Here is a 26,912-nt window from a genome sequence, read left to right as displayed (position 1 = left end):
ACACACGCACTCACGCACTCGCACACACACTCAGACACACCCACAGACGCACGCACGCACTCACACACAGACACACGCACTCACACACACACACAGACAGACGCACGCACTCACGCACGCACGCACTCACACACAGACGCACTCACACACTCACACACTCACACACAGACACACAAACTCACACACACCCACACAGACGCACGGACTCACACACACCCACACAGACGCACGGACTCACGCACTCACACACGCACTCACACATACACAGACGCACGCACTCACACACACGCACGTACTCACACACACACACGCACTCACACACACACAGACACACACTCACACACACAGATGCACGCACTAACGCGCTCACGCACTCGCACACTCACACACAGACACACCCAATCACACACACACACAGACGCACACGCTCACGCGCTCACGCACTCAAACACAGACACACCCACTCGCACACTCGCTCACGCAATCACACAAAGACGCACTCACACACTGCCGTAACGCGGCAAAGGGTGACAGATGCAGGCACCGGTGCTGTTTGACTCCCCGAGCCCCAAAAGGTCAAGGGGTCAAATTCCGGCACCACTCGCTATCGCACTCTCTCTATCTCACTCTCCCTTTCGGTCTCTCTCTGGCGGCGAGCCGCAGCGTACATTAATCCGTCCCACGGCTAATTTGAAACGGGCGGGCGGCAACCGCGGGCGCAACGAGTTCAAGGGCAATGCCGCACGCAGCAACGCCGGGGTTACGGGTTGGCGGTCGCCCGTCCAGTCGATATCCAGGCCCTTCGCTGCTTAGCTTCCGAGGTGCGATGAGATCAGGCGATCTGATCATCGGCCACCATCCTCAATAATAAAATAACAATCATTTCGACGGGCCTTTGTCAATCACCTGCAGGGTGAAGGCCTCCCTGCCTCACCACCACCCCTCGCCGCCCCCCCCCCCCCCCCCCGTGGCGTGTCTGTAACAGAGGATTGCTGTGCTGTACTTCACCCGCGGGGGTGCGTGCAGAGTCAGGAAGAGGCCAAGCTCCGGATCGGGCATCGTCCGCTACCGGTGTTTAGCCGTGGCTCGGTGCCGAGCTCATCTCGCCGGCTCCGTGAGCGCTGCTGCGCGCTAACTTATTACCTCTTTAACACGTACAACTTTCACGACCAATGTCACCCATAATATAGGTGTTTTATTGGGGTTAGATGGAGTAAAATAAATGTGTCGTTAAAACGACCATCACCCGACACAGCCAATTAGTAAGGCTTGTCACGTAAACAGAACACGCCAATTCGTCACTAGTACAGCACACCGGGTGTGTTGGAGAGCCAAGCCACAACATTCACAGTCTGAGTACGACGTTTTGCCAGTAATTACAACTGGCTTCATCAAATGGACGCATTCATATTAACGCGATCTAATACAAAAAAACATTACCTATATTATGGATTATTAACTCTTGTTCATTTTACCAGGTAAGGTCCACCGAGCTGTACATCTCTTTTGCAGAAGCCACCTTGGCTATCACAAATGATAGCTCATCTAAGCGGCTTATCATCGTGTGGAAATGAATAGCAGACAAAATACTTTTAAATGCACATTCTTGATTCTAGATGTGGAAAGAAAAACCCGGAGGACTCGGGGAAGAATCCACGCGACCACGGGGAGAGAGAGAGAGAGAGACACCGCAAACTCCAAATATACAGCAGCAGGCGTCAGGGTCGGGATCGAACCCACGACCTCCTGCGTGCCAGGCGAGGTGGTTAACATCTCAGCACCGTGGCGTCTGAACACGGTGCCACCGCTCCCCGGGCGCCACCCCGTGCCACGTGATTAATTTTAAAGACGTTTGCCGATCATTCCACTTATGGCTCGAGAACCTGACACATCTTTCATTCAACTTTCTTCATCAAAGTCCACGCCTCCCTTTCGTCTTTGGGCCACAATGGAATGGTGCTCTCCATTATTAACTTGGGTTTTCACACTCTCCCCCACGCCGCCCATACCCACCCCCCCCCCCCACGAACTCCTGCAACTCGGCGCGTTCGTAGATAACAACAACTCTGTGTGACCGTGAAAGAAAAAAAAACACCACGGAGCGTACATGTAGAAAAACTAAAATGTACGTGCTGTGAAAAAGGTCCATTGCCCGAAACATCGTGGGGGAGCGCGGCTCCGGCACACGAAGGGATTCGCTCGGCGCGAGCAAAGACGACGCCCGTGCAGCTCAAGTGCGCCGCCGGCAGCGCCAAAGAGAAGGAACCAAAGATCCCCTCCCCACCCCTCCTCCTCCGATAGCCCTAGCCGACTGTTGGGGGCAAGTGCTGTTAGCGAGCACCAACAGCACCTCCGCCGGCGTCTTCAAAAACATCCGGGCGCCGCTTCGACGGAGCCACCGCCGCCCCTCCGCAATCCTGCAACATTTAATTCCTCGGAGGCGTTTTTGGGGTGGGGGCGCATGGGGGGGGGGGTGGGGAGGAGGGGAGTCGTGGGGGGGGGGAGAGGGGGGGGCGGGAACGCTTTGAAAACGGCGGTGCGTGAGCGACGTGGTGGGAATCGGAGCGAGCGGCGCGCACCGTTGCAGCGATGCGCTCGAGTTCGTTTCAGCATCCGACAACAAACGCCGGCTCAGAGTCTGCCCCCCCCCCTCCAGCTCCCGCACCCCCCCCACCAGCCGCCACCCACCCACCACGGTCGTTAATCTGAACGGCAATTATCGCAGAACGCAGGACGGGCACGCGAGCAAAGACAAAGAGGCTCCCCCCCCCCCCTCTCTCCGCAAGGTGTTGGGGGGGAGGGGGTGAGCACCTCTGTGGAGGCTCTGTTGGGGCCGATACGGCGCGAGTACGTCATCGCAAGGGTGAGTAGCAATAACAGGTGCTCGCCAACAGTGGCAACTTTTCACCGACACCGCCTTGATGGTCAGGGCACGAGGGGAGGGGATGGAGGTCAAATTACCCACACCAACAAAACACTCCCCCCCCCCCCCCCCCCGAATCTGGAATGTATTTCAAACAACAAAACGTCACAATCACCGACACGCTCAGCCACGTGCCCCCCCCCCCCGCACTCCACGCCCCCCCAGGGTATTCGAGTCATAATGGCAGATTCGGTGACAGTAGCCGGAAGCGCGGCGCTCAATCACTGGGCCACCAAGCGTCGTGTAATGCTCTGCCCCTGTCACGCACAACAACAAAAAAACAACGCGTGCACACAGCGTGCACACACACACGCACACATACGGACACACACACACAGACACACGGACACGCACACATAGACACACGCACACATAGACGCACGCACACCGACACACGGAAACGCACAGAGACACACAGAAACACGGACACACCACACAGACATATGGACACACAGACATACGGACACATACACACGGACACATACACACGGACTCACACAGACACGCACACCAACACACTGGCACACACAGAGACACGGACACATGGGCACACAGACCCATGGACACACACGGACACACATAGACACGGACACGCACACAGACTGTTGGGGCAACTGCTGTTAGCGAGCACCTATGAAGGCCAGCACGGTACACGAGGGGGTGGGTGGCCACCACCACGCCAGACCGCCTTTGTCTTCCCAGTGGCGATGTTTACACACCGCACCAGGTACTCATTTGAGGCCGAGTCGACCTAGGGCAGGGCCCTGGACCAGTTCAGATCATCGTCACTGCTGTTGGTGGCCGTGAGCCAGATTCGAACTCGGGCCGCCAGGTTCATAGCACGACAGCGCTAACCACAACACTACCGCTCCCCAATGACAAAGCTCCCCAGTATAGCCTCAGAAGCTTATCGCGGCAAGTGCTGTCAGCGAGTAACACCTATGAAGGCCGGCAGGGTACACACGAGCACACGCGTACGCACCGCGACAAAGCGAAGCGGATGCTTCACCGCAATATTTATAAAACTGGAATCGGCTCGGCAGAGCGAGAGAGAGAGAGAGAGAGATTCTCCCGGTGAACACAAACGTACCCATAAAGTCTTCCGCTGCCTTCCAGCGAGGCTCCCTTCCCCACTCCCACGAACGAGCAAAACCCGGACCGACGGGCGGCAATATAACCGAACTGAACCGAGCGGCAATGCCGAATTATCCTCGTAGCAAAAGTTTCGACATATGCTACGGGCCCCGCACTTTCAAGGGTGCCGCGCTAGATGCTTTCAAGCTATCAAGTCCGGTTCAGTGATTCCACACTATAGTACTATATTGCCTTCAACTTTTACAAACGACTGGGTGTTCAAGGTTAGCGATTTATCGTATTATCTGGCTGTATAGCAAATGAAAAAAAATACAATTACTTTACTATGCAAGTAAAACATTTGATTTAGGTGTTTTTTTAATTCAGGGCCCCTTCATAACATATGCTACAGGCCCCGCACGAGCTTAATCCGGCACTGCCAAGTTGGTGTGCAACGCGTGTGAACAACAAACAACGTGGGCCGTGATTTAGTGAATTACCGCGGGCATGGCCATCCAGCGCCTTCAAACTAAAGCGGTGAGTGTTGCATCTGACACCGTGACGTCGGAGCGCGAGCGGCCCTGCAAAGTGCAGGGCCCCCGGGGCGGTTGCCCCCGGTTCACCGTGCCCCCTAGGGGACGGGCATCTGGGGAGGCAAAGACGGCTGGGTTCGATGTCGAGGGTGGCCGCGCATTAACGCGCTGCGATATCTCGAGTGTGACAGTCGGACGTCCGTTGGGCGAGGAGGCGAGAGCCACCCACGCTTTACCCCGCCGCACGCGACCAGCTGCCGCTCGACTAGCCGTGGCCGACCCCTTGACTGGACATCTGTGAAAAAAGAGCTTCATAGCTCAAGGGGATTCCTCCAGTATAAATAAAGATTTTAAATTGCGATTTTGATCCATGCCGCTGCCGGGTGGATGGAGGAAATGTCCCGGCCCTGCAGTCGGAATGTCGCTCGCTCTCTCTAGCACCACGGTCGTGCCTCTGTCGATGGATTTATTCTGGAGGTCTCGGGTAAATCCACATTCCGAGCGCAACCTTTCAGATTCCCTCGCTCGCTCCATCGCTCCCCCATTCCCTCGCTCGCTCCATCGCTCCCCCATTCCCTCGCTCGCTCCATCGCTCCCCCATTCCCTCGCTCGCTCCATCGCTCCCCCATTCCCTCGCTCGCTCCATCGCTCCCCCATTCCCTCGCTCGCTCCATCGCTCCCCCATTCCCTCGCTCGCTCCATCGCTCCCCCATTCCCTCGCTCGCTCCATCGCTCCCCCATTCCCTCGCTCGCTCCATCGCTCCCCCATTCCCTCGCTCGCTCCATCGCTCCCCCATTCCCTCGCTCGCTCCATCGCTCCCCCATTCCCTCGCTCGCTCCATCGCTCCCCCATTCCCTCGCTCGCTCCATCGCTCCCCCATTCCCTCGCTCGCTCCATCGCTCCCCCATTCCCTCGCTCGCTCCATCGCTCCCCCATTCCCTCGCTCGCTCCATCGCTCCCCCATTCCCTCGCTCGCTCCATCGCTCCCCCATTCCCTCGCTCGCTCCATCGCTCCCCCATTCCCTCGCTCGCTCCATCGCTCCCCCATTCCCTCGCTCGATCGCTCCCCCATTCCCTCGCTCGATCGCTCCCCCATTCCCTCGCTCGATCGCTCCCCCATTCCCTCGCTCGCTCCATCGCTCCCCCATTCCCTCGCTCGCTCCATCGCTCGCCCATTCCCTCGCTCGCTCCATCGCTCCCCCATTCCCTCGCTCGCTCCATCGCTCCCCCATTCTCTCGCTCGCTCCATCGCTCCCCCATTCCCTCGCTCGCTCCATCGCTCCCCCATTCCCTCGCTTGCTCCATCGCTCCCCCATTCCCTCGCTCGCTCCATCGCTCCCCCATTCCCTCGCTCGCTCCATTGCTCCCCCATTCCCTCGCTCGCTCCATCGCTCGCTCACGTTCTCCATCGCTAGCTCACGTTCTCCATCGCTAGCTCACGTTCTCCATCGCTAGCTCACGTTCTCCATCGCTAGCTCACGTTCTCCATCGCTAGCTCACGTTCTCCATCGCCAGCTCACGTTCTCCATCGCCAGCTCACGTTCTCCATCGCCAGCTCACGTTCTCCATCGCTAGCTCACGTTCTCCATCGCTAGCTCACGTTCTCCATCGCTAGCTCACGTTCTCCATCGCTAGCTCACGTTCTCCATCGCTAGCTCACGTTCTCCATCGCTAGCTCACGTTCTCCATCTCTCGCTCGCTCACGTTCTCCATCACTCGCTCACTCACATGCCCCATCGCTCGCTCACTCACATGCCCCATCGCTCGCTCACTCGCTCGCATGCACAGCCGCCCTGTTAACACCATAATCCCTCGCTCTCTCTCTCTCTAGCTCGCTCTCCCTCCGTTAGCCATCTGCGCTCAATTAAAAGTTAATGAATAAATTAAATGGCTTCATTAGTAAACAAGCTCAACCGGTCAAAATGCGCCCGCGCTCAAGTCGGTGTACAAATCGTCTGCGAGCGTCTCTTTGGCTTCGGGGTCAGAGCGGATGCGGCAGCTGTCACGCGGTGCTGGGGTTGGCTCCCAAGATCTGCAAAATCCGCGACAGAGTCGCGACCCCCTTGACCACGTGCAGCGTGCATGCGTTTCGCAGAAGGGCTCTCACGAGCACAAAGACAAAGATCCCCCTCCCCCCCCGTATAGCCTTGAACAGACTGTTGGGACAAGTGCTGTCAGCGAGTTACGCGGTGCACGAGGGGGTGGTTGGCCAACACCACGCCCGCGCGGCCACCTTTGGCTCCCATATTGGCGACGTTTGCACACCGCACCGGGCACTGTACTCATTTGAGGCTGAGTCGACCTAGGGGAGGCCCAGAACAAAGCAAACGCATCTGCAAGAAAACAACCCACCCGTGCAGTCGCCCATTGTCATCCCGCTTATTGGAATAAAAACAACCCGCAATACATTCTACGGAAGGCAACGTTCAAAATCAGTACATCCCATGAACCGTTCGGTGCAGGCCAGTCGCTCCCCTTTTGCTCGATAATTAATTTTTCCCCGTGAGATTTTCGTTGTTATTTCATTTCCGTACCCCCACCCCTCCCACGAAGCACTGCGCCCCGTTGCCCTAGAGGGTAAAAGTCCCGCCAGTGGTGGAGGATACCAAAATATGTGAACATTTAAAAAAGAAACGCCCGCTGGAAGATGTGGTACATCGCAGCGACAACAAACAAAGGAGGCTATCATCGATCGGTCGCTGAAATTCTCACCGGATATCTTCCGGATTGCTGTGTTAGACTGGAAGTAGCAGGCAGGGGCACGTCGTAACCAGCGACTGTGAATCATAGAGACGGAGGTATAATGGATGCGGTGTAACAGATGCAGACAGATTTTTCTGGGCAGCCGTGTGCACTGGAGTGGTCGGCATGTGACGAGTAGCCACCACGACCACAGCTGCAGAGGTATCATACTGGATGTGGTATTTATTGGGTGTGGAAATCTGTTTCTGGGTCACAAGCCCCAAATCGATTCCATCATCCCACCAATCGCTTCCATCTACCCCACCCCCCGCCGCCAGCACCGACCCTCCAAATCATTGACACGCCACTGATCCACACACCCCCATATCGGTGGACGTCGGGGGCCCATCTCCAGGGCTTAATGTAAGCCAGCGACCCAGAAAATATTTCTTCACCTGGTAAACACCCCATCCAGTATAGCTCTCGACTCCCATCATTAGTTTTGCCCACCGGGCGAGTGGGTGGATAAATGGGCGAGTGGGTGGATGGGTGGGTAGATGGGTGAGTGGATGGGCTAGTGGGTGGGTGAGAGGGTGGGTGGGTTGGTGAGTGGGTAGATAGATGGGTGAGTGGGTAGATGGTTGAGCGAGTGGGTGGATGGGTGAGTGAGTGGGTGGATGGGTGAGCGAGTGGGTGGATGGGTGAGTGGGTGACTGAGTTCATTGGTGGGTGGGCGAGTGAGTGAATTGATGGGTGGGTGGGTTGATGGATGGGCGAGCGGTTGGGTGGGTGGATGGGTGAGCGAGTGGGTGGATGGGTGAGCGAGTGAGAAAGGTGGGTGGCGAATTCACCGAAATCCTCTGAAAGTTCATAGGCCACGCGGATAGCTCTTCATTAGGACGTACGGAAAGTACAACGTCGCACCACGGAAGCCGTTTACCGCCGTCACTTGCGTTGCCACGATGCTCGCAACCCTTTGCTCGCAATTCACGCGACCGCTCGGCGCACTCCGCTGCGTCTCACGCGCCGTGGCATTTTAAAGGGGGTGGGGGGGGGGGGGGGGAGCGGCTAATGTCGTCGTGGAGCGGATGTGACAGGGCTAGAAATGAATTCACTTGGCCCCTTCGCACAGCGCCGCGTCGCATCGCGGCGGCATCCCCCGCGCTCAAAACGCCCGCCGGCCGCTCGCCCTCTCGGCAACAACCGGGTTAACGCAAACCCCGCAGCGCGCCGGGTTCAATCTGCCGGCGCGGCGGTCGGATCGAAACGGTGAAAGCTTTTTTCAATCGCACCCCCCTGGCTGCTCGCCCACACCACCCCCACCGTTGCCATCCACTCGGCAATACAAATGGGTGCTCCGAAGTTAGTCGAGTGGGACTACGCACACTTTACCCCACCACAAAACGCGACGTGTCGCTCGGAGGCAAACCGTGGTGATACCCCAATGATTCTGCCGCCGGGGGTGGACAGAGGCAACAGCGGCGTGGTGGGGCGGGGGGAGGGTGGCGGATTCAAAAAAAAAAACTCGTGACGGGAGATGGGAGTCAAACCGGCGACCTCTGGGTTTCCGCGGCCGTTCATAGCACCGGGAGCAGGTCAGCACGCGGTGGGGGTAAAGTGTGGGCGAAATGTAACCTCGCCCGGGACGTCGGGGTCAGCGTGAAAACAAGAGGGAACGGAATCCCCTCTTTCCAGCGGCTCCCGTCAGCACCGCGGCAACATTCCTATGCTTGTACTGTACACGTACATGTGTGTGCCGTACTGTACATGTATTTTTCTGTAGCCGGCGCAAGATGTATTGAGCGCAGTGAGCCCGGGGTGGTGCGAGGGCGTGAACGCACTCAGCACAGCTGTCTGTCGGTCTCGCTCCAGCGTCAACGGCGGCGGAGAGCGAGGGAGCTCACGGCACCGCACCGCTCGCACACTCACACGCAGGGAGCTCGCCGCACCACTCATTCACTCGCACGCAGGGAGCTCACCGCACCACTCATTCACTCGCACGCAGGGGAGCTCACCGCACCACTCATTCACTCGCACGCAGGGAGCTCACCGCATCACTCATTCACTCATACGCAGGGAGCTCACCGCACCACTCATTCACTCGCACGCAGGGAGCTCGCCGCACCACTCATTCACTCGCACGCAGGGAGCTCGCCGCACCACTCATTCACTCGCACGCAGGGAGCTCACCGCACCACTCATTCACTCACACGCAGGGAGCTCACCGCACCACTCATTCACTCGCACGCAGGGAGCTCACCGCACCACTCATTCACTCGCACGCAGGGAGCTCACCGCATCACTCATTCACTCGCACGCAGGGAGCTAACCGCACCACTCATTCACTCGCACGCAGGGAGCTCACCGCACCACTCATTCACTCACACGCAGGGAGCTCACCGCACCACTCATTCACTCGCACGCAGGGAGCTCGCCGCACCACTCATTCACTCGCACGCAGGGAGCTCGCCGCACCACTCATTCACTCGCACGCAGGGAGCTCACCGCATCACTCATTCACTCATACGCAGGGAGCTCACCGCATCACTCATTCACTCGCACGCAGGGAGCTCACCGCACCACTCACACACTCACTCACACACAGAGCTCACCGCACCACTCACACACTCACTCACACACAGAGCTCACCGCACCACTCATTCACTCGCACGCAGGGAGCTCACAGCACCGCACCACTCACTCACACACAGGGAGCTCACCACACCACTCACTCACTCACACGCAGGTGGCTCACAGTACCGCTAACACACGCAGCACAATGCGCCACCACCGCAGGGCAGTTTGCCAATCTCCCTGAAATTCCTCCCGTGTGTGAGCGGTGCTATGTGCTCACAGTGTGTGCGAGCGGTGCGGTGCTGTGCTCTGAGCTCCCTGCGTGTGATAATAATGAATAATAATAATAACCTACTGCTTTCGTCAATGACAATGTGTGGCCTTAAAAAGAAAACGCGTGCATAGATATATTGAGATATACGAGATGACGTTCCAGGCAATGGCCCTGTTCTGTGTGGCCGTGAAAGAAGGCCCATTGGCTTAATCCAGCAGTCGACAGATCGTGGCCGATTATAATGATTTAAATTCTCTAAATGCAAGACATTAATACACGTAACATCAAGAGTAAACAAAAAAATAGTCATTAGCTCTGAAATTTTTTACCAATTATAAGCACAGACTTGACTACAGCTGTGCCAAACCCACATCCTCCTATCCCGCCTAGAACATCGCTCTAATTTACATCACTCACTCACTCAGTCACTCAGAACCATCTGTATAACACGTATCATTCGGAATATCTGTACACGCCGGCATAGTGGTCGGCACGCTCTCGTGACGGACCCGGCGATTTGCATTCCCAACCAAACCACCAACAACCAAATCACCGCTCCTTCATAGTCCCCCACCTTCGCCTGCTCTGACCAGCTTGGTGAAGTATGGTCAGATAACCGCCTTGACTGACAGCGGACTGACAAAGGGCTTTGCAAGTAAATGAGGATGTGTGCTGAATAATTTGTACATTCACATTCAGTCTTCCATCTATATACGGGCAGTCCCCCCGACTTACGAACGGGTTCCGTTCCCGACAGCCGTTCGCAAGTCAAACGGCTTCGTAAGTCGAAACACAATAATGTACGACCGGTAAGTTGCTCGCAAGCTTGCGTGTGGCGGACTGGTAAAGCGCGGGTATACTCTCACCTCTTCCGACAAGAGGGTCTGGCCTCCGATAAGCACGGTTGGCTACGTACTGCACAAAAGAAGTTCAACATACATACTTACGTACATGGCCAGCATGGAGGGGAAGAGTTGGCCAAATACGCTCTCACGAGAGGGGGCTCTCTTATGCTACTCTCTGGCTAGGTTAGCAGCGACCCTTCTGGCATCAGCGGCGTAAGCAAGCAAACTTGCGGAGCTGCGCCTTTATCTCTGACTTTATTATTATTTCTGTCTAAAGCGAGAGAGAGAACCAACATCTATTACACAGGGGCTGCTGTATACAATTTGACCGAGCACTTCAAATCTGTTCAGCGGTAAGGGGGAGCCGCGTAGTGCTAATTAGCATATCCGGAGATAATTTGACACATCACAAAGCACGGTGGGGTGAGGCGGGGGAGGAGATACCGTGGCTGACTGGCGGAGCGAGATTAGAATTCACGAACGGCACGAAAAAATGTAAAAAGAAAAATCATCGCTCAAGGGGCCGTCACCGGCCGATGACCTATGTACTCAGCGGTCCAAACGTGCTGCTCGAGCACACGCAGCATCCTGGATGGACGGATGATGGATGGGTGGATGGATGGATAGGTGGATGGATGGATAGGTGAATGGATGGATAAGTGGATGGATGGATGGGTGGATGGATGGATAGGTGGATGGATGGGTGGGTGGATGGGTGGATGGATGGGTAGATGGGTTGATGGGTAGATGGGTGGAATGAATGAAAGGATGGATTGATGGATAATTGGATGGATGAATTAATGGTTGTAAAAAAACATTATGGATCTATAGATTAATGTATGAATGGATGAATGAAGGAATTAACGGATAGGTGGATGGATGGATGAATAGATTGATGTAAAGATCTATTGATGGATCAATGGGCTTGATGGATGAATGGATGGATGGAGTGATTGATGGATTGAAGGATGGATTAATTAATGTAAGGATGAAGGAAGAAAAGGATGGATGAATGGATACATGAATAAATTAATGAATGATCGATCATATCGGGGCCAAAATCATTTTCGTTAAACTTCCGGCGCTGGGAGGAAAAAAGTGTGCTGCTCTTCTCGATTAATCCGCTTAGTAAATTGTTGCTCACAGCCTCCAGGAAAGAACAAAAATTATGATATTAAAAAACACAGGAACATTGCTTAGTAATGTAGCACGTCAATAAATTAAACTGCTTCTGATTAATTTGCTCTCTGCTCATATTTTATACGAGAAGGCAGATTAAACAGAATAACACTGCTGGAAAGAAGCGAGTGTGTGCGTGTGTACGTCTCTACGTGCGTGTGTGTGTGTGGAGCGGTGGCGCAGTGGTTAGCGCACTGTGTGACGAACTCGGCGACCCGAGTTTGGTTCTCGCCCACGGCCAACACCAGCGACAGATCCCGGGCCTCCACTAGGTCGACTCAGATATAAAAATGAATACCTTGGTATGGTGTGTAAAACATCAGCATTGGGGAGACGAAGGCAGCCGGGCGCGGTACTGGCCACTCCCTCGTCCGCCGTGCCGAGCTTAATGGGTGCCCGCTATCATCAGTACTTGTGTGAACAGTGGGACTAGCCGGGGATCTAACTCCGGTCGCCGGGTTTGGATCGCAGCACACTAGCCGCGGATCCCACCACTCCCCACTCGCTCTCTCACACACTCCACAGAGCAGGGAGAATAAGGGATACACTCCAAAGACGGACTGTTAGGGGCAAGTGCTGTTAGCGAGCCGCTTTGAAGGCCGGCACGGCACACGAGGAGGCGGGGGTGGCCAGCAGCACGCCCGGCCGTCTTTGTCTACCTAGGGGAGATGTTGAGTCGACCTAGGGAACAAACGATGGCCGGCACTCAGGGGTGTCGGCCACACCACTGAGTGCCGGCCTTGACAGGTGCTCGCTAACAGCACTTGCCCCAACAGCCTATTGAAGGCTGTACGGGGGATCTGCGTGCTTGTGCGAATCCTATCTATGCCCTGTCAAGTTTCCGCACCAATAGGCGATGATCGAGAATGGTTCTTCCCACAGTGACCTAGGATAGGACCGGGAACTGTTCAGAGAAATCGTCCTTGGCATCCGCCGTGAGCGGGGAATGAAACTTAAGGGTTAACCGCTGCGCTACCGCTCCCCGCGTTCAAAGCCCCTCGCGCGCCGTTGCGAGTGCTACCCGCTGTGCCCAGCCTCGCCGGCGCGGCCGCACGCACAAATTAATTGGAATTCCAGCGCCGTCTCATCGGGCCGATAGTAAAGCGAAGTCGATGGCGATGGGGCGAGATGCGGAGCGCGAGAGAAAGGCGGGGAGGGGGGGGGGAATCGTGGCGAGACGTAGGGTTAGGGTTAGGGTTGGGGGGGGGGGGGAAACGTGGCGAGACGTTTTCATTGGGAGTTGAGCGTGGCTCTGGAGCACCCGGCGGAGATAAATATTCCCGCTCTCGCGAGCTTGCCAGCGCGAGCGCGGCAGGCGGAGTAAATCAGCGAGGCCGCTTCCGCGATGTTTCCAGTATTTCACGACAAAATTGCTCGGGGGGCGGGGGTGTGGGCGGCTCGAAATAAAATGCACGTCGGAAAAAGACCGCCCGGCAACCTCCCACACGCTCCCCCTCCCCCGCTGTCTCCCTCTCCGAACCCACAACCCAAACCCCCGCCTCCTCCACCCACTCCACGCCACCCCACCTCTCTCCACCATGCCGGGATATTAATAGTATATATTTTTTTTACTCTCCTTCCCAAGATCCCCCCCCCCCCGCGCGTCGTTTAAAAATTGAAGCGACGTAAAACAATCGACGGCGGCCCGGCGAATGCGTCGCCCCCCCCCCCACCCCCCCAAACTCGTGTGCCGTGCTGGTGTCGGCCCTTAATAGGTGCTCACCAACAGCACTCGGCAAAACGTTCCCGACGGGCCACGCCGGTTTTAAGGCCGAGCGGACGGAAAGAAAAACCGAACGAAGCAGACGCGGCGTGCTCCGATTTCCATCAGCCCCCCCCCCCAACCCCCCCCACCCCCACCCCAACCCCCCTCCCCCCCCATCGCTTCCGCACTGGTCGTCAAAGTTTTGTCGCGGAGGTCACGGAGATGTTTTTGTTTGTTCGCTAGCCGGGATAATGACACGCTTGAAAACTCTCCGCGAGAAGGTGCGGCTTGCAGATATAAATAAGGGGGGTGGTGCAGCGGTTAGCGCGCTGCGTTACGAACCCCGTGACCCGAGTTCGATACCCGCTCGCGGTCAACAACCAGTGACGATTATCTGAACCGTTCTTGGGCCTCCCCTTCATCGACTCAGATTTTAAAACGTGTGCCCTGGTACGATGTGTAAAACATCACCGCCGGGGAGACGAAGGCAGCCGGGCGTGGTGCTGGCCACCCCTTCGTGTGCCGCGCCGGCCTTCGTAGGTGCTTGCTAGCAGCACTTGCCCCAACAATCTGTTCAGGCTATACGGGGGATATTTGTCTTTGTTGGTGGGGGGTGACCCGGCCACATCAGTAAGGAGCATTTGCCGCCACTCCTTGCAGAGTCTGCCAGTTCGAATCCAGCGTAAAAGCCCCGGTTAATACGGCAGGCGGTTCCACGGTCCAACACGCACCGTCTTTCCTCGCTGTGGAAGCTATGGCGATACGGCGACGTCATTTATTTAATATTTACTTTTGGCGACTTGCTCAACCCTTTTCTGTACCTTGCCCTTATATCGTCATTTGCATTGCTTGTCGATGCAACCCACCGATCACCCCACCCCACCCCCCTTGCCCCGACTGACAAAGAGCTTCGTAGCTTATCGGATTCCTCCTCCTCCTCCTCCGGGATAACTAAAGATTCCGATTCGGATTCATTCGATGAGAGTGGGAGCCGTTTGTCTGCCGGAGAAAATGTGCTGCAACGTGCCAGCGTTTAGAAAGCATCGCGCTGCAAATTGCTCGGTGGGGGTTTACACGCACAGCTACGCGCCTGGACTGTGCAATGCTGCACCGGGCGATAACGCCTCCGTGGCGAGCCTCGGCGCCGTGAGGATGTCCCGAACGCCAAATTAACGTCGCTTCCATGACGAACCGTCAAATATTCAAAAACGGGCGACGCATAAAATTGTTAAATCGGCCACCGCTCTGAGAGCAAGGGTTCATTCGCGAGCAGGGCCGCGTTGCGCCGTCGAATCGCAAACCCGCGAACCGTTTGAAACGACCCGCGAAACGTGACTTCGCCGGACCGCGCAATCGCAACGCCTCGAGCAAAAGCAAAAAAAAAAAGAAATTAAAAAAAAAGCGAGCCGCCCCAATCGCTTCCGCTGCGCTCGGGCCCATCGCTGGAAGGGGGTTAATTTCGCTCGCACTGGCTGCGCATCTGGTAGCGGTGTGGGGGGAAGGGTTAATTGGTGCGTCAGCTTCTTTTAAACCCACGGCTCGACCTCCCCGCGTACAACAGAGAGACGGCTTCCAAACGCAGCCCGGTGCAGGGATCTCCCCCCACCCCGCCCCGCCGCACCCCCCCACCCAGCACCCCTCCCCCCACACGCTCACCGTGCCACGTAGTTTCCACGTGACGAGCGACGGCCGTTTGTCCGACGTTTTGCTCGTCATGACGTGGGGGGGGGGGGGGGGCGGTAACTCCCGGGACGTCTCCGAGCAGCGTGGCCCGCCGTGAAAGCGTGAGCGGGGAGGTCGCTACGAGTTCCAATCCCGGTTTGCGGGCGTTGGGCTCGGCGTATCATCATCATTACCATCGCCGTCATTATCCCTCCCTCCGCGGCTGATGAAATGAAGAGCGGGTGCGACCTCGTCGACGGAATCTTGACCGTAAGTACAAAAAAAAAAAGACCGCCCGGGGGGAATTTTTTTGACGTTTTTCTTTCTCCACCAAAAACGAAGAGCCGACGCGGCCGTATTTGGGCGAGAATCCGGGGATAGTAATAAAACGGCCGACGGCGCGTCAACAAACATTTCTTGAAAAGCGGCGGCGGAGAAATGAGAGACTCGTTTCAACGACTGACGTTCAAACGGCGGCGTGCGATGAAGGCGCGCCCGCTCGCAGAGAAGCCGTCTAACGGGAGGCTAAAAGGCCTAATTTATTTTCCGTCGGCGTTTTTAAATCTGCGGGGGGGGGGCAAAGGAGGTGGTGGGGGGGCCGAGGGGGGGGGGGCATGCGCGGATGACGACAGCGCTCCCACCTGCTGAACGATCGCCGTGAGCTCCAGGCACAGGCGGATGATGTCGTTCCTCCGGGTGGACGTGTCGCTCACGCCCGCGAAGGACGACCTGCAGCGAGAGCGAACGAGCGTCACGGGGCGAGCCAGCGGCAGAGCTCGCTCCGGGGGGGGTTCCATGGTCTGGCTCACGGGCTCACGGGCTCATGACTCATGAGCTCATGAGCTCATGGGTTCACAGCTCACGGACTCACAGCTCACAGACTCATGATAAATAAAATTCGATCATTGATTGCGATTCCTATTAGTACCGCAAGCAAACACAGGCGTAATGAAGGTAAAGGCGCGGCGCTGAAAATTGCCAGCTCACGCCAATTCTATCGGAAGGGGCCTTGCAATAAAATGTTATCGAAAGACCACCTCCTGGATGGCGTATTGGGCCTACTCTTCCACGCTGGTCAGACGGCTTGGCAGAGGTGGAAGTATCCCACCTCATGCGACCCTGCCGATCGAACGGATGTCGTGTATCCACTTATACCACCGGGTGGACCACAGGTGGGGGGGGAGGGGGGGGAGGGGGAGTGGAGGGGAATTTAAGAAACTTGCACGATTGTTAGAATTTCCACGCCGGGAGAGGGAATCGAACCGGCGACCTCTGGATTGCAGGTCCAGCGAGCTGGCCCCGTTGCACCAGACTAAGGGAATGAGCAAATAAAAACCCACAGACTAAGTAAGCCTCGACGCGAATTCCCACCGGCTGTTTCTCAATTAGACTAGGCTTGAACGACGCGTCCGGATTAGACGAGGCTTTAATGACGAGTCCGGCTTTTCGCAGCCAAAATCGTGCTTCGCGATTGACTTTTGGGTCAGGCCACGTGACGATCTTGCCAATTTTTTTGTCGCGCCCTCCCCCTCCACCACCCGACGCGCACGCAAGCGTTCGGCGGCGCGCCAAACCGTCATTGTTTTGGCTCCCGGTACCCGAAGAACGATTCTCACGGCCAATCAGATCGCGCCACTTCGCTTTTAAAACCGCGCCAGGCGTCTCCGGGAAGTCGGCAGACTCCGTCGGGAATACACCAGGCCTCCGACCGCAATAAGCACCGCGCGGCGTGGAAACGAATGCCGGTGCTGGTCCACAGCGCAAACGTCTCAATAAACGACTGAAAGTTCCTCGTCGCTCAGAAGTCGGCGGCGGCGGCGGTGGTGGTGCGGGGACCGTCGCGCGTACTTGTCCAGCCAGGCGAGGAAGGCCTTGGCGGCCCCGATGAGCTCCACCACTGCAGTGAGGACGTGGTTGGGCAGCTTGCCGGCTCCGCCGCCCGGTGACGCTATGCAGCCCGGGCCCCCCAGGCCCGTGGCCCCGCCTCCGCACAACCCGTCCGCTCCGTCCTCGCGCCACCGGCCCCCCACGACAACGCCGCCGCCACCACCGCCGCCGGCTCCTGACCCCACGGGACCGCCTCCGCCACCGCCGCTGCAGCCGCCGCAGCCATCTCGCCCGCGTCCTGATACGAGGTTCTGCAGGTTCTTGGCGGAAGCCGTGAGTTTCTGCGACAGCGAGCGCAAGCTCTCAGTCTCCAGCCCGTAGTTCTGTGGGTCGGAGATGGCGGGAGGGGTGAGAGACGGAGGGTGGGAGCGGCGATGAATATTAAAATCACACAGCCCCAAGCCCTGCATTTGCGATTTACTCTCAATTCGTTTCAAGTCACATCTGACCTCACTGCTCATGAGTTAAAATCCATTGAACACCTCACAAGTGACTGGGCGAGTAACCCCAAAAGCAGCCACTCATCCGAGCGCAGTTAGCGAGCAGCACTGATGAAGGCCGGCACAGCGCACGAGCCTTTGACTCCCCAGTGCTGATGTTTACAGACCGCAGCAGCTATTAGACCGAGGTGCCGAGTCGACCTAGAGCAGGCCCAGGATGGGTTCAAATATTTCCCCGCAATTATCGGCCGTGAGCGGGAATTGAACTCACTTGGGTCGCCAGGTTCGTAACGACTACGCCGAGCAACACAAACACAGCCGTTAACGAAACCAGCCTTGAATCCGCGTCGGGAGCAGTGAAAGGCACGGGGCTTAATTAAGGCAGCGGCGGGGGGGGGGGGGGGGGCAACTTAACAGACTGTTGTGCTGTTAGTGAACACCTCGCCAGCACCACGCCTGGCTGCCTTTGTCTCCCTATAGTGGCGATGTTTATACACAACACAAGGTACTCATTTGAGGCAGAGTATACTTAGGGGAGGCCCAGGACCAGTTCAGCTACTGGTCTTGGCCGTGAGCGGCAATCGAACCCTAGTCGCGAGGTCTGTAGCACAGGGAAGTAACCGCTACACTATCGCCACCACCATTACCAACCACTAACACTACCACCACCCCCCTGCTTGCCTGCGGGTTTGTCAGGGCGTGCTGAATTAGCGATAACCTCCCTGCCGTCGCCTGCCCACGATTGTCACACCGGGCGATCCGAGCGCTGATTTAAAAAAATAAATAAAAGGCATGAATAATACATCCGTCCCCTGTTTGTCTCTCCATGATACAAAATTCAGCATTTTCTTTTCACAATCCACCAGCTGCATAGCCGTCCGGGAGGCGCACAATGCCAGCAGCGTTGGTAGGACACGACCAATAACCTCTGGACCGCATTTGACAGTCAGTGTCTCATCGGCAGCAGTGTCAGGCTCATGCGAAACAATGGTGGTGAACTGCCCGACGATTTCAGGCAAGGGCCCTTTCCTTTTTACACGAGGAATGGGTCCTGGTCGGACGGTCATCCTCCTCGCAGCAGCAGCAGCAGCAGCTTTTGGCTCAGCCGTCGATAAAAGATGGCGGTCACCGCTTCGTGCGGCTCTTTAAGATGCGCTTCTGCGGCCGTCTGGAACGCTCTTGCTGCCGATTTTCAGAAGCCACTAGGAGCTGTTGCACTTTTACATCCGGATTGAAAACTCATTTTTTTAGAACTGCTTTTTGTGTTCGTTTTTGGTCCTTAACCCACATCTCTGATTAGCACGGTTGGCTACGTACGGTGCGGAAGAAGTTCAACCTACATAAATTAATGCTTCTCCTGTCCTGCGTGAGTTTTTACGAGACTGCCTTTGCACGCTCCTCTGCCCCCGCACGCTCCTCTGCCCCCACCCCAGCCCCCTACAGCCTCCCCAAACCACAACCCCCCCAGCTAAGGAGTGGGGGGGGGGGGGTGTCATTGAAAGTGACAGTGATCACGATGGCACGACAAGTAGGCTCCTGTAAAAAGCCCTCCAGAGACATTCGGGCCGGCTCTCTCCCGCGAACAAAGGGAAGCGGCGGTTCTTGCCACGACTCAAGGCAGACGTCTCCTCCTCCTCCCCGGTATTTTGGTGAAACGCTGGACAGGGCCCCGGGCATTAATGGCTCTTCCCTTGCGCCCAGGCACCCACGCCCGCCCGCCCGCACTCCACAACAAGAACAACAAAGATCACCTCCGGTGAGACCATGTGTTGGAGCGAGTGTCGGTGGCAGGATGCCGTTTGAGGGTGGAATTGATACGCCAGTGGAAGCTGCGGTCACAGGCCGCCTTTGTCTAGCCAGTAAACTAAAAAACGAAACTGTGTTATTTTTTTATTTTACCAGGTAAGGCACCCCGAGCTGGATAGCTATTTTTCGGAAGCGACCTGGCTATCACGAATGATAGCCCAACGAAGTGGCTTATCATCACGTGGAAATGTACGGCTGCCAAATACTCTGAACGCGTGATGCTGATTCTAAATGTGGAAGGTAAAACCGGAGAACCCGGAGAAAAATCCACGTGACCATGGGGAGAGAGAACACGAAAGACTCTAAATATGCAGGCGTCAGTTGGGATCGAACCCACGACCTCCTGTATACCAGGCAAGGTAGTTAACACGTCACCACCACGGTGCCCAGTGTTTCGAGGTACGGAATAATGATAGAATAATAACATATAGATAGCTCTTTGTGAGCCCACTGCTGGATGAAGGCCTCCCAGAGTCGAGTGCACCTTGGCAAGGTCCGGGGAAGGCCCAGGGCAGGCCCGGGGCAAGTTCAACAATCTTGGGCATGTCCTGGGGATCAATACCCGGGCCATCGGGATCATTGTGCAGCACGCTAACCACTTCGCCGACATTCACACACAAAACACAAAGATAAACCCCCCTCTATATTACAGCCTTGTAGACTATGTTGGGGTAAGTACTGTTAGTGAGCACCTATTAAGCCTGGCATACGCACAAGGGGTGGCTTGGCCAGAACCACACCAACAGGGCACAGCAGGTACTCACTTATGGCTGAGTCGGTCTACGGCAGGACCATAGTACGTTTAGACAAGGTTCGGCACGACTGTTAGGCGTGGCTGGGAATCGAACACAGGTGCTCCGGGGTTCACAGCGCAGGTTGTCACAGCTCACCACACACACAGATGCATGGGCGCGTGCGCACACACACACACACACGCTGGCACGTGCACAGTATCACATCCACAGCCAAAGCCACAGTTACACAATGAGTTCCCATTAACACGAAGGAGAAGCTACTCATTTGAAAAAAAAAATAACCCACATTTTTTTCCCGTAAGTTTAGTCAATCATACAACTGCAGCGTGTCTAAATCAGCTCAAGCCTCCCGTAAGTCACGTGGCTCTTGCGTGGGCACCCCCACTCTGAAACCCTCCCCCACCCCCTCTCTCCCCACTGCCGCCCGCTGTGAAAACAGACGCTGCTCCGTGCAGTAGCAGCAGCGGTGTCTTCTTCCTCGCCCTCTCCTCGCCTCTCCTGGCCCCTCCGATCCCTTTCCTCTCATTCCCCATTCCTTCTCTCCTTCAGAATCAGAATTAGAAAGGGGTTTTATTCGCCATGAAAGTTCGCACAGACAAGGAATTTTCTTTGGCAGGAAGGTGCATACATTCAACATATAGTAAACTTAAATCTAAAATAAGTGGTATACAAGTCTAAACTATACTAAAGGTACAAAGTATCTCTCTCTGTCCCCGCGCGGTACATCCGTGACTCTGCGCAAGGCGCTTGGGCGGATCGGCGCGTCGCGGGATCGCGATCGGATGCTTGCGGAGGTAGTCCATCCGGCAGCGGAGAGATCGCGGCCGCCGATGGCGACGAGGGCGAGGACATCGACTTGGGAGGCACGGCCGGGCAGGCACGTCTCAGCCGTTAAGTCACACAGGGACAAAAAATTTTTTTAATCCCACCACACGCTAAACCCCCTCCTCCTCCCCCTTTCTCCTTACAGCCGCTCGCTCCCTCGGTCTCCCGAGCAGACACTGACAAATTCCCGTCGTTACGGCCACCGCCAGCAGAAGCTAATCAAACCTGGGAGCCTTAATCAAACCTCGTTTTCCCTGCCACGACAAGAAAACACACACAGCCATCATCCGCGCCGCGCGCCCGCGGCTCCAGCCTGGGGGAGGGGGAGCCGGCGGTCCTGACAGTCGCTCGGGGAAAAAAATAAAAATCGCTGCTCCCTTGGATTGCGAGTGTTAAATCGTCGTGGTTCAAGCGAGCCTGATTCTGCTGATGAGACATGGGATGTCAAAACCCGTCCAGAGTTTGCTCGTGGTGAACCACTGTGGTTTAAGTGAGCCTGAATCTGCTGATGAGACATGGAATGTGTAAACCCGTCCAGAGTTTGCTTGCGGTGAACCACTGTGGTTTAAGTGAGCCTGACTCTGCTGATGAGACATGGATGTCAAAACCCGTCCAGAGTTTGCTTGTGGTGAACCACTGTGGTTAAGTGAGCCTGATTCTGCTGATGAGACATGGAATATCAAAACCTGTCCAGAGTTTGCTTGCGTTGAGCCACTGTGTTTTAAGTGAGCCTGATTCTGCTGATGAGACATGGATGTCAAAACCCGTCCAGAGTTTGCTTGCGTTGAACCACTGTGGTTTAAGTGAGCCTGACTCTGCTGATGAGACATGGAATGTCAAAACCTGTCCAGAATTTGCTTGCATTGAGCCACTGTGGTTTAAGTGAGCCCGACTGCTGAACCAATGCTGTTGAAATTATGCAATCCCAGAATGATGTGTTGCTGATGGGATGTGTACATACATTTTGTTTTTGCTTTTCCTACGTGGAGGGACAGGCGTGGCAAGGAGGTGGTGTTGTCCTCTCACTCGTTTCCTTTCTGCCCCGAGATCAACGATGGAACCGAGAATTCCGAAAGTGAGGAGCAGCATGCCCCGGGGGGAAGTGAAGGCGGAGGCTGGGTTCTGGTTTTGAGGCAGGTTACTGGGAGCCACAGTGAGGAGTGCATCGGACACGGCGTGCTGGGCGTGGAAATAAATCCCGGGCCAGCAATCTGGACAGACCCACCATAGCGGTCAGTGCGCTGCTGCTGCGAACCGAGTACGATTCCCGCTCACGATTCCCGCTCACGGCCAACCTCCGGTGACGATTGTCTGAACCGATCCTGGGCTTTCCCTAGGTCGACTCAGACTCAAATGAGTACCTGGTGCGTTGCGTAAACATCGCCACTTCGGGAGACATGCCATGCCGGCCCTCACAGTTGCTACTCGCTGTTTGTCAGAGGATATACGAGGGATCTTTGCCTCTGTTTGTGTGTTTGTACACACACACACGTGCCGTATTTGGGGCACATTTTTTTTTTTGGGGGTGGGGGAGTAATGGGGGTGGGTTGCGTGATATATGGGCACCCGCCTCCCTCCAACCGCTGGCTAACACGCGCACACAGATGAACGCACACACACAATCACACAAATGGGCAAACCGGCACACGTGCACAGACACACACGCACACTTGGGCACACTGACGCGCACGCGCGCACAAATGGACACACAAGTACAATGGGCATGTGCGCGCATTAACAGGCACTGCGCTACGAACCTGGCGACCCGGGTTCGATTCCCGCTCACGGCCAACACCGGTGACGATGATCTGAACCGGTCCTGGGCCTCCCCTAGGTCAACTCAGCCTCAAATGTGCACCTGGGTGCGTTGTGTAAAACCTTGCCACTGGGGAGACAAAGGCGGTCGGGCGTGGTGTTGGCCACCCACCCCCTCGTGTCCAGTGCCGACCGCCACAGATGCTCACTAACAGCGCTTGCCCCAACAGTCTGTTCAGGCTATACAGTGGGGGATCTTTGTCTTTGTGTGTGTGTTTAAAGGCGTTTGGGGCGTTGTGCTGGCCTTCATAGGTGCTCGCTTACAGCCCCTGCCCCCCAAAGTCTATTAATGCTACTAATAATAGGGGCGGTGGATGGGGGGGGGGAGGGGAATCTTTGTCCTTTTTGTGTGTGTAGAGTGGTGGCGCTTCAGATATCGGTTTTAATATTCACCGCCTATGTGCGCATCGCCAGTTACCAGCAGGTCAATTGGCAGGTCGACGCGTGATGGGGTAAAGCGTGGGTACTCACGCCTCTTCACAAAATATGCTGGCCATCCGTGGTAACAAGTGCTTCATAACCAATCGGATTTCGACAGTATAAATTAAGATTCTGATTCTGTAAATCCAGCCGACATGGAAGAGTAGGCCAAATCCCACCGTGAGTTGCTCTCTTAAGAGCTCCCTCGAGCGGAGGGCCCTTCCAGTAGCGGTTGGCATGGGCGGGCACGTTCCAGGGCTGAACATTTAATTTTTTTTAAACGTACTATTGAAATCTGCGCAGTTTCCCCGCGAGAAAGGGGTTCTGGTTTAAGCAGATCACGGCCAATTTGGGGATCATTAAATTACGTATTTTTATTATCATCGTTTAATGAGACCACCTGCTTCACGCGTCATCGTGAAAACCAAACGCCCATTCATTCATTTAACTTTACACGGCACCCGTTAAACCGCCCCCCATCCAGTCTCGACACGAACGCATCGCGCGACTTGCACTAATATTATATTTGCGATGTGTTGCATGGAGCGATGGGCACAGCCAAGTACTTGTGAGTCGATTTGAGATGAAACGGAGTATTACTTCGCGCTGCTACTTGCTGCCTTGGGCTCTACCGTTTGTCAACTTTTATAAATCCCAATTTTGATCACCGTTCTACCCTTACGCTAGTCCAACACACGGGGAACACGCGCATGTTCAATGACATCATCCAAAATATGAGGGACATTAAAAGTGGGGCTTGGGGCAGGACGCGGCATGGCTAGAAGGCTAGAAGGCGCGATGGTGGCCGATGGTCAGCAATGAAAGTGGCAGCCGAGGGGTATGGAACGCGTCGGGGAAAAAAAAAAGCACGTCCGTCGAGGGTATGGAGCGATGAAATCAGCCGGGTGGATAAGTACATCGCAGGATCTTGAGGAATGTCAGCGGCTTATGGGAAAGCCTTCATCCAGCAGTGGATTGACCATGTCTGCCGTCGACGACGACGAAGACGACGACGATGATGGTGGTGGCGGCGATGACCCAAGGCCAAATCCAGCATTGGCCTCGTCACAATTCCGACGATCGTCTTTAAACCCCGAGACGGGATATCTCGCGCCCCAGGGAGCCGGAGCCACGCGGCAGAGCGCACGGAATCACGAGGGAGGCGACAGGGCGGTGGGGGGGGGGCACATGAAAGACGGGTGGGCAGGCGGACAGACAGAGCTGGAGGACACAGCCCTGCCATAACGGGAGCTCGCTAATGACGAACGCCCGCTCTGCCTGGGCGCGACGGCAGATGGGCTCGCCGCCCGGACGCGTGGAGCATTTCCCAAACCCGACATAAAAATGCGCGACTCCGCGCGAGGAAGTGTTTTGCTGCCACCCCCCCTCCCCCGCCCCCTATGCCGCCCCCCTCCGCCTAACGCGCCCCGACATCTGCGGAAGAAGAGAGCTTCATAGCTCGTCAGATTCCCCCTCCCAGGATACATAAAGATTGAGATTGGGATCTCCGCTCTTGACCAACGCGGCGGGGTGGTGGGGGTCTGTGACGAGGATCGCCGATGGAATCTCGGGAGACCTGGTCTCCTTTCGTCAGCTCGCCATCGTCACCTTGACCCTCTCTTTGCGTGCGCGCCGCCAACGGCGTCTTTCCACGACTCACAGGATCGCAAGGGCATCATCGTCATCGAATGTTGTATCGTCACCGCCATCATACCTGGCATCATACCTGGCATCATACCTGGCATCATACCTGGCATCATACCGAGCATGATCGTCACAATCATCATACTTAGCATCATCATCATCATCATCCCTAGCATCATCGTCATCATCAGGAGCAACAGCCGCAACGGCCTCAGTAGAAGCAATATTCAGCACCTCTTTCTTTAAGGCATTACCTCCTCTTTAGCGCGGCCTTCCAGCGACACCGCACTTTGCTTCGCACCTCAAGAGTCACGGTCGTTTATGTCCGAGAAATACCGTGCGCGTTACAAATCGCATTAACGTTATTGTTATTAATGCTACAGCCAAAGCCTCCTGCCTCTCCCCCACCCACTCTGGCGTCCAGAGCCCCTATATATAGCAGCAGCAGCAGCAGCAGGCAAGCCAATTACCTAGGCAACACCCTGGGTAACGAATCGCCTACTCCAACCAAATTTTCGTTATTTAGAAACTGCCCGTTAATTGGCTGGCGATAAAAAAAAAACATCTTCACGCCATACACGGAGGACCGCAGAGCTCGGGAAATTGTTGGGAGCGCCGGCTCCTCACCGCCGCCCCCTGGCTGGCTGCCTTCCAGCTCGCGTCCGAAGCGTCCCGTCAGCGATTTGCGAGAGATGCAATTTGCGCGAACCACGTGTACGAAACATCGATTGTTATTATAATTATAAAATTATCTCATCACCAGCCCTCACCCCTCACCCCCCCCACCCCCACAACATTCCCTGGCATGTGCCACGACGGGCACTGCGGGATCCGACCGTGTCCGTCTAGTGCTCGCCGTGCAGCATGTGCTTGCGGTTGCACTCGTTTACACGCAGAGTGCTCGCCACAAATGCAGCACAACACCTCGCTGATCTCGTCAAGGAACATGAAGCATCGTCACGCGGACTCCGGGCGTCATCCTCGCAGCAGCGGCCGTTGGCTGCGGCCATCGGACAAAGGCGGCGGTCACCGCGTCATCGCGCACTTTCAGATGCACTTCTGCAGCCGTCTGGAACGCTCTTCCTTCCGATATTAGGAAGCCGCTAATGCTAGGCACTTTTAAATCATCTAGATTGAAAAGTAATTTATTTATAACTGCTGCTTGTGTTTAGTTTGTTATCCTTGTCCCAACAATTCCATGCTGCACTACCGACCTGGCGACCCGAGTTCGAATCCCTCTCACGGCAAACACCAGTGAGCTAGTCGTGGACCTCCCCTAGGTCGACTCAGCCTCAAATGAGTACCCGGTACTGTATACAAACATCAGCGTTCGAAATATGAAGGTGGCTGGGTGCGGTGTTGGCCACCCACCCCATAGTGCGCTGTACCGGCCTTCAAAGATGCTACTCGCTAACAGCACTTTCCCCCAGCAGACTGTTCAAGGCTATACAGGGGATCTTTATCATTGTCTTCTTTGTGTGTGTGGATTCCCAGACTCCCAGAGCAGAGAGCCCATCGCTGGCACAGGCGAATGTTGTGACAGGTCTGCCAGCAGGAGAGCGACGGAGAGAGAATTAGGCGCAGTCGATTATGGAAGGGGCTCCCGCACCAGGCACTCACGTACCATCCGAGATCGGCAATCGCCGCACGGCGGCGGAGGAGGAGACGTTAAACACTCTCGGAGGAGGATAGCGCATCACGCAGGGAGGGCTTAACGTGTCGACGACGATCAATACCAATACCCGGCCACAGGCCACTTAAGTGACGGTGACGTCACCACGGCACCTGCGCCAGGCCAGGTGCACCTTGAGGCTTTTGCGTGAAGTGTCGAAGGCTCCGCCGACAGGTGGTCACGGGACAGACCCAGG

At 56.0% G+C, this 26,912-nt stretch overlaps 1 protein-coding gene across 3 annotated transcripts in view; it reads right to left on the bottom strand.

Annotated features, from left to right (window-relative positions):
* Positions 1 to 26,912, bottom strand: part of CNKSR2 (connector enhancer of kinase suppressor of Ras 2) — a 194,839-nt gene that overhangs the window by 101,768 nt on the left and 66,159 nt on the right. For all 3 annotated transcript variants that reach the window (XM_032972647.2, XM_032972648.2, XM_032972649.2), the window contains exons 3-4: positions 17,301 to 17,662; positions 16,094 to 16,181 (exon numbers count right to left, since the gene is read on the bottom strand). In XM_032972647.2, coding sequence (XP_032828538.2) covers positions 16,094 to 16,181; positions 17,301 to 17,662 — 450 coding nt within the window. The remainder of the gene's footprint in view (positions 1 to 16,093; positions 16,182 to 17,300; positions 17,663 to 26,912) is intronic.

The sequence above is a fragment of the Petromyzon marinus genome, chromosome 49 (assembly GCF_048934315.1).
Source record: "Petromyzon marinus isolate PM22_M1 ecotype Great Lakes invasive population chromosome 49, UKy_Petmar_22M1.pri1.0, whole genome shotgun sequence".
NCBI classification, from domain to species: Eukaryota; Metazoa; Chordata; class Hyperoartia; order Petromyzontiformes; family Petromyzontidae; genus Petromyzon; species Petromyzon marinus.
The sequence above is the reverse complement of the archived record's forward strand: the minus strand, read 5'-3'. Positions and strand labels throughout refer to the sequence as shown.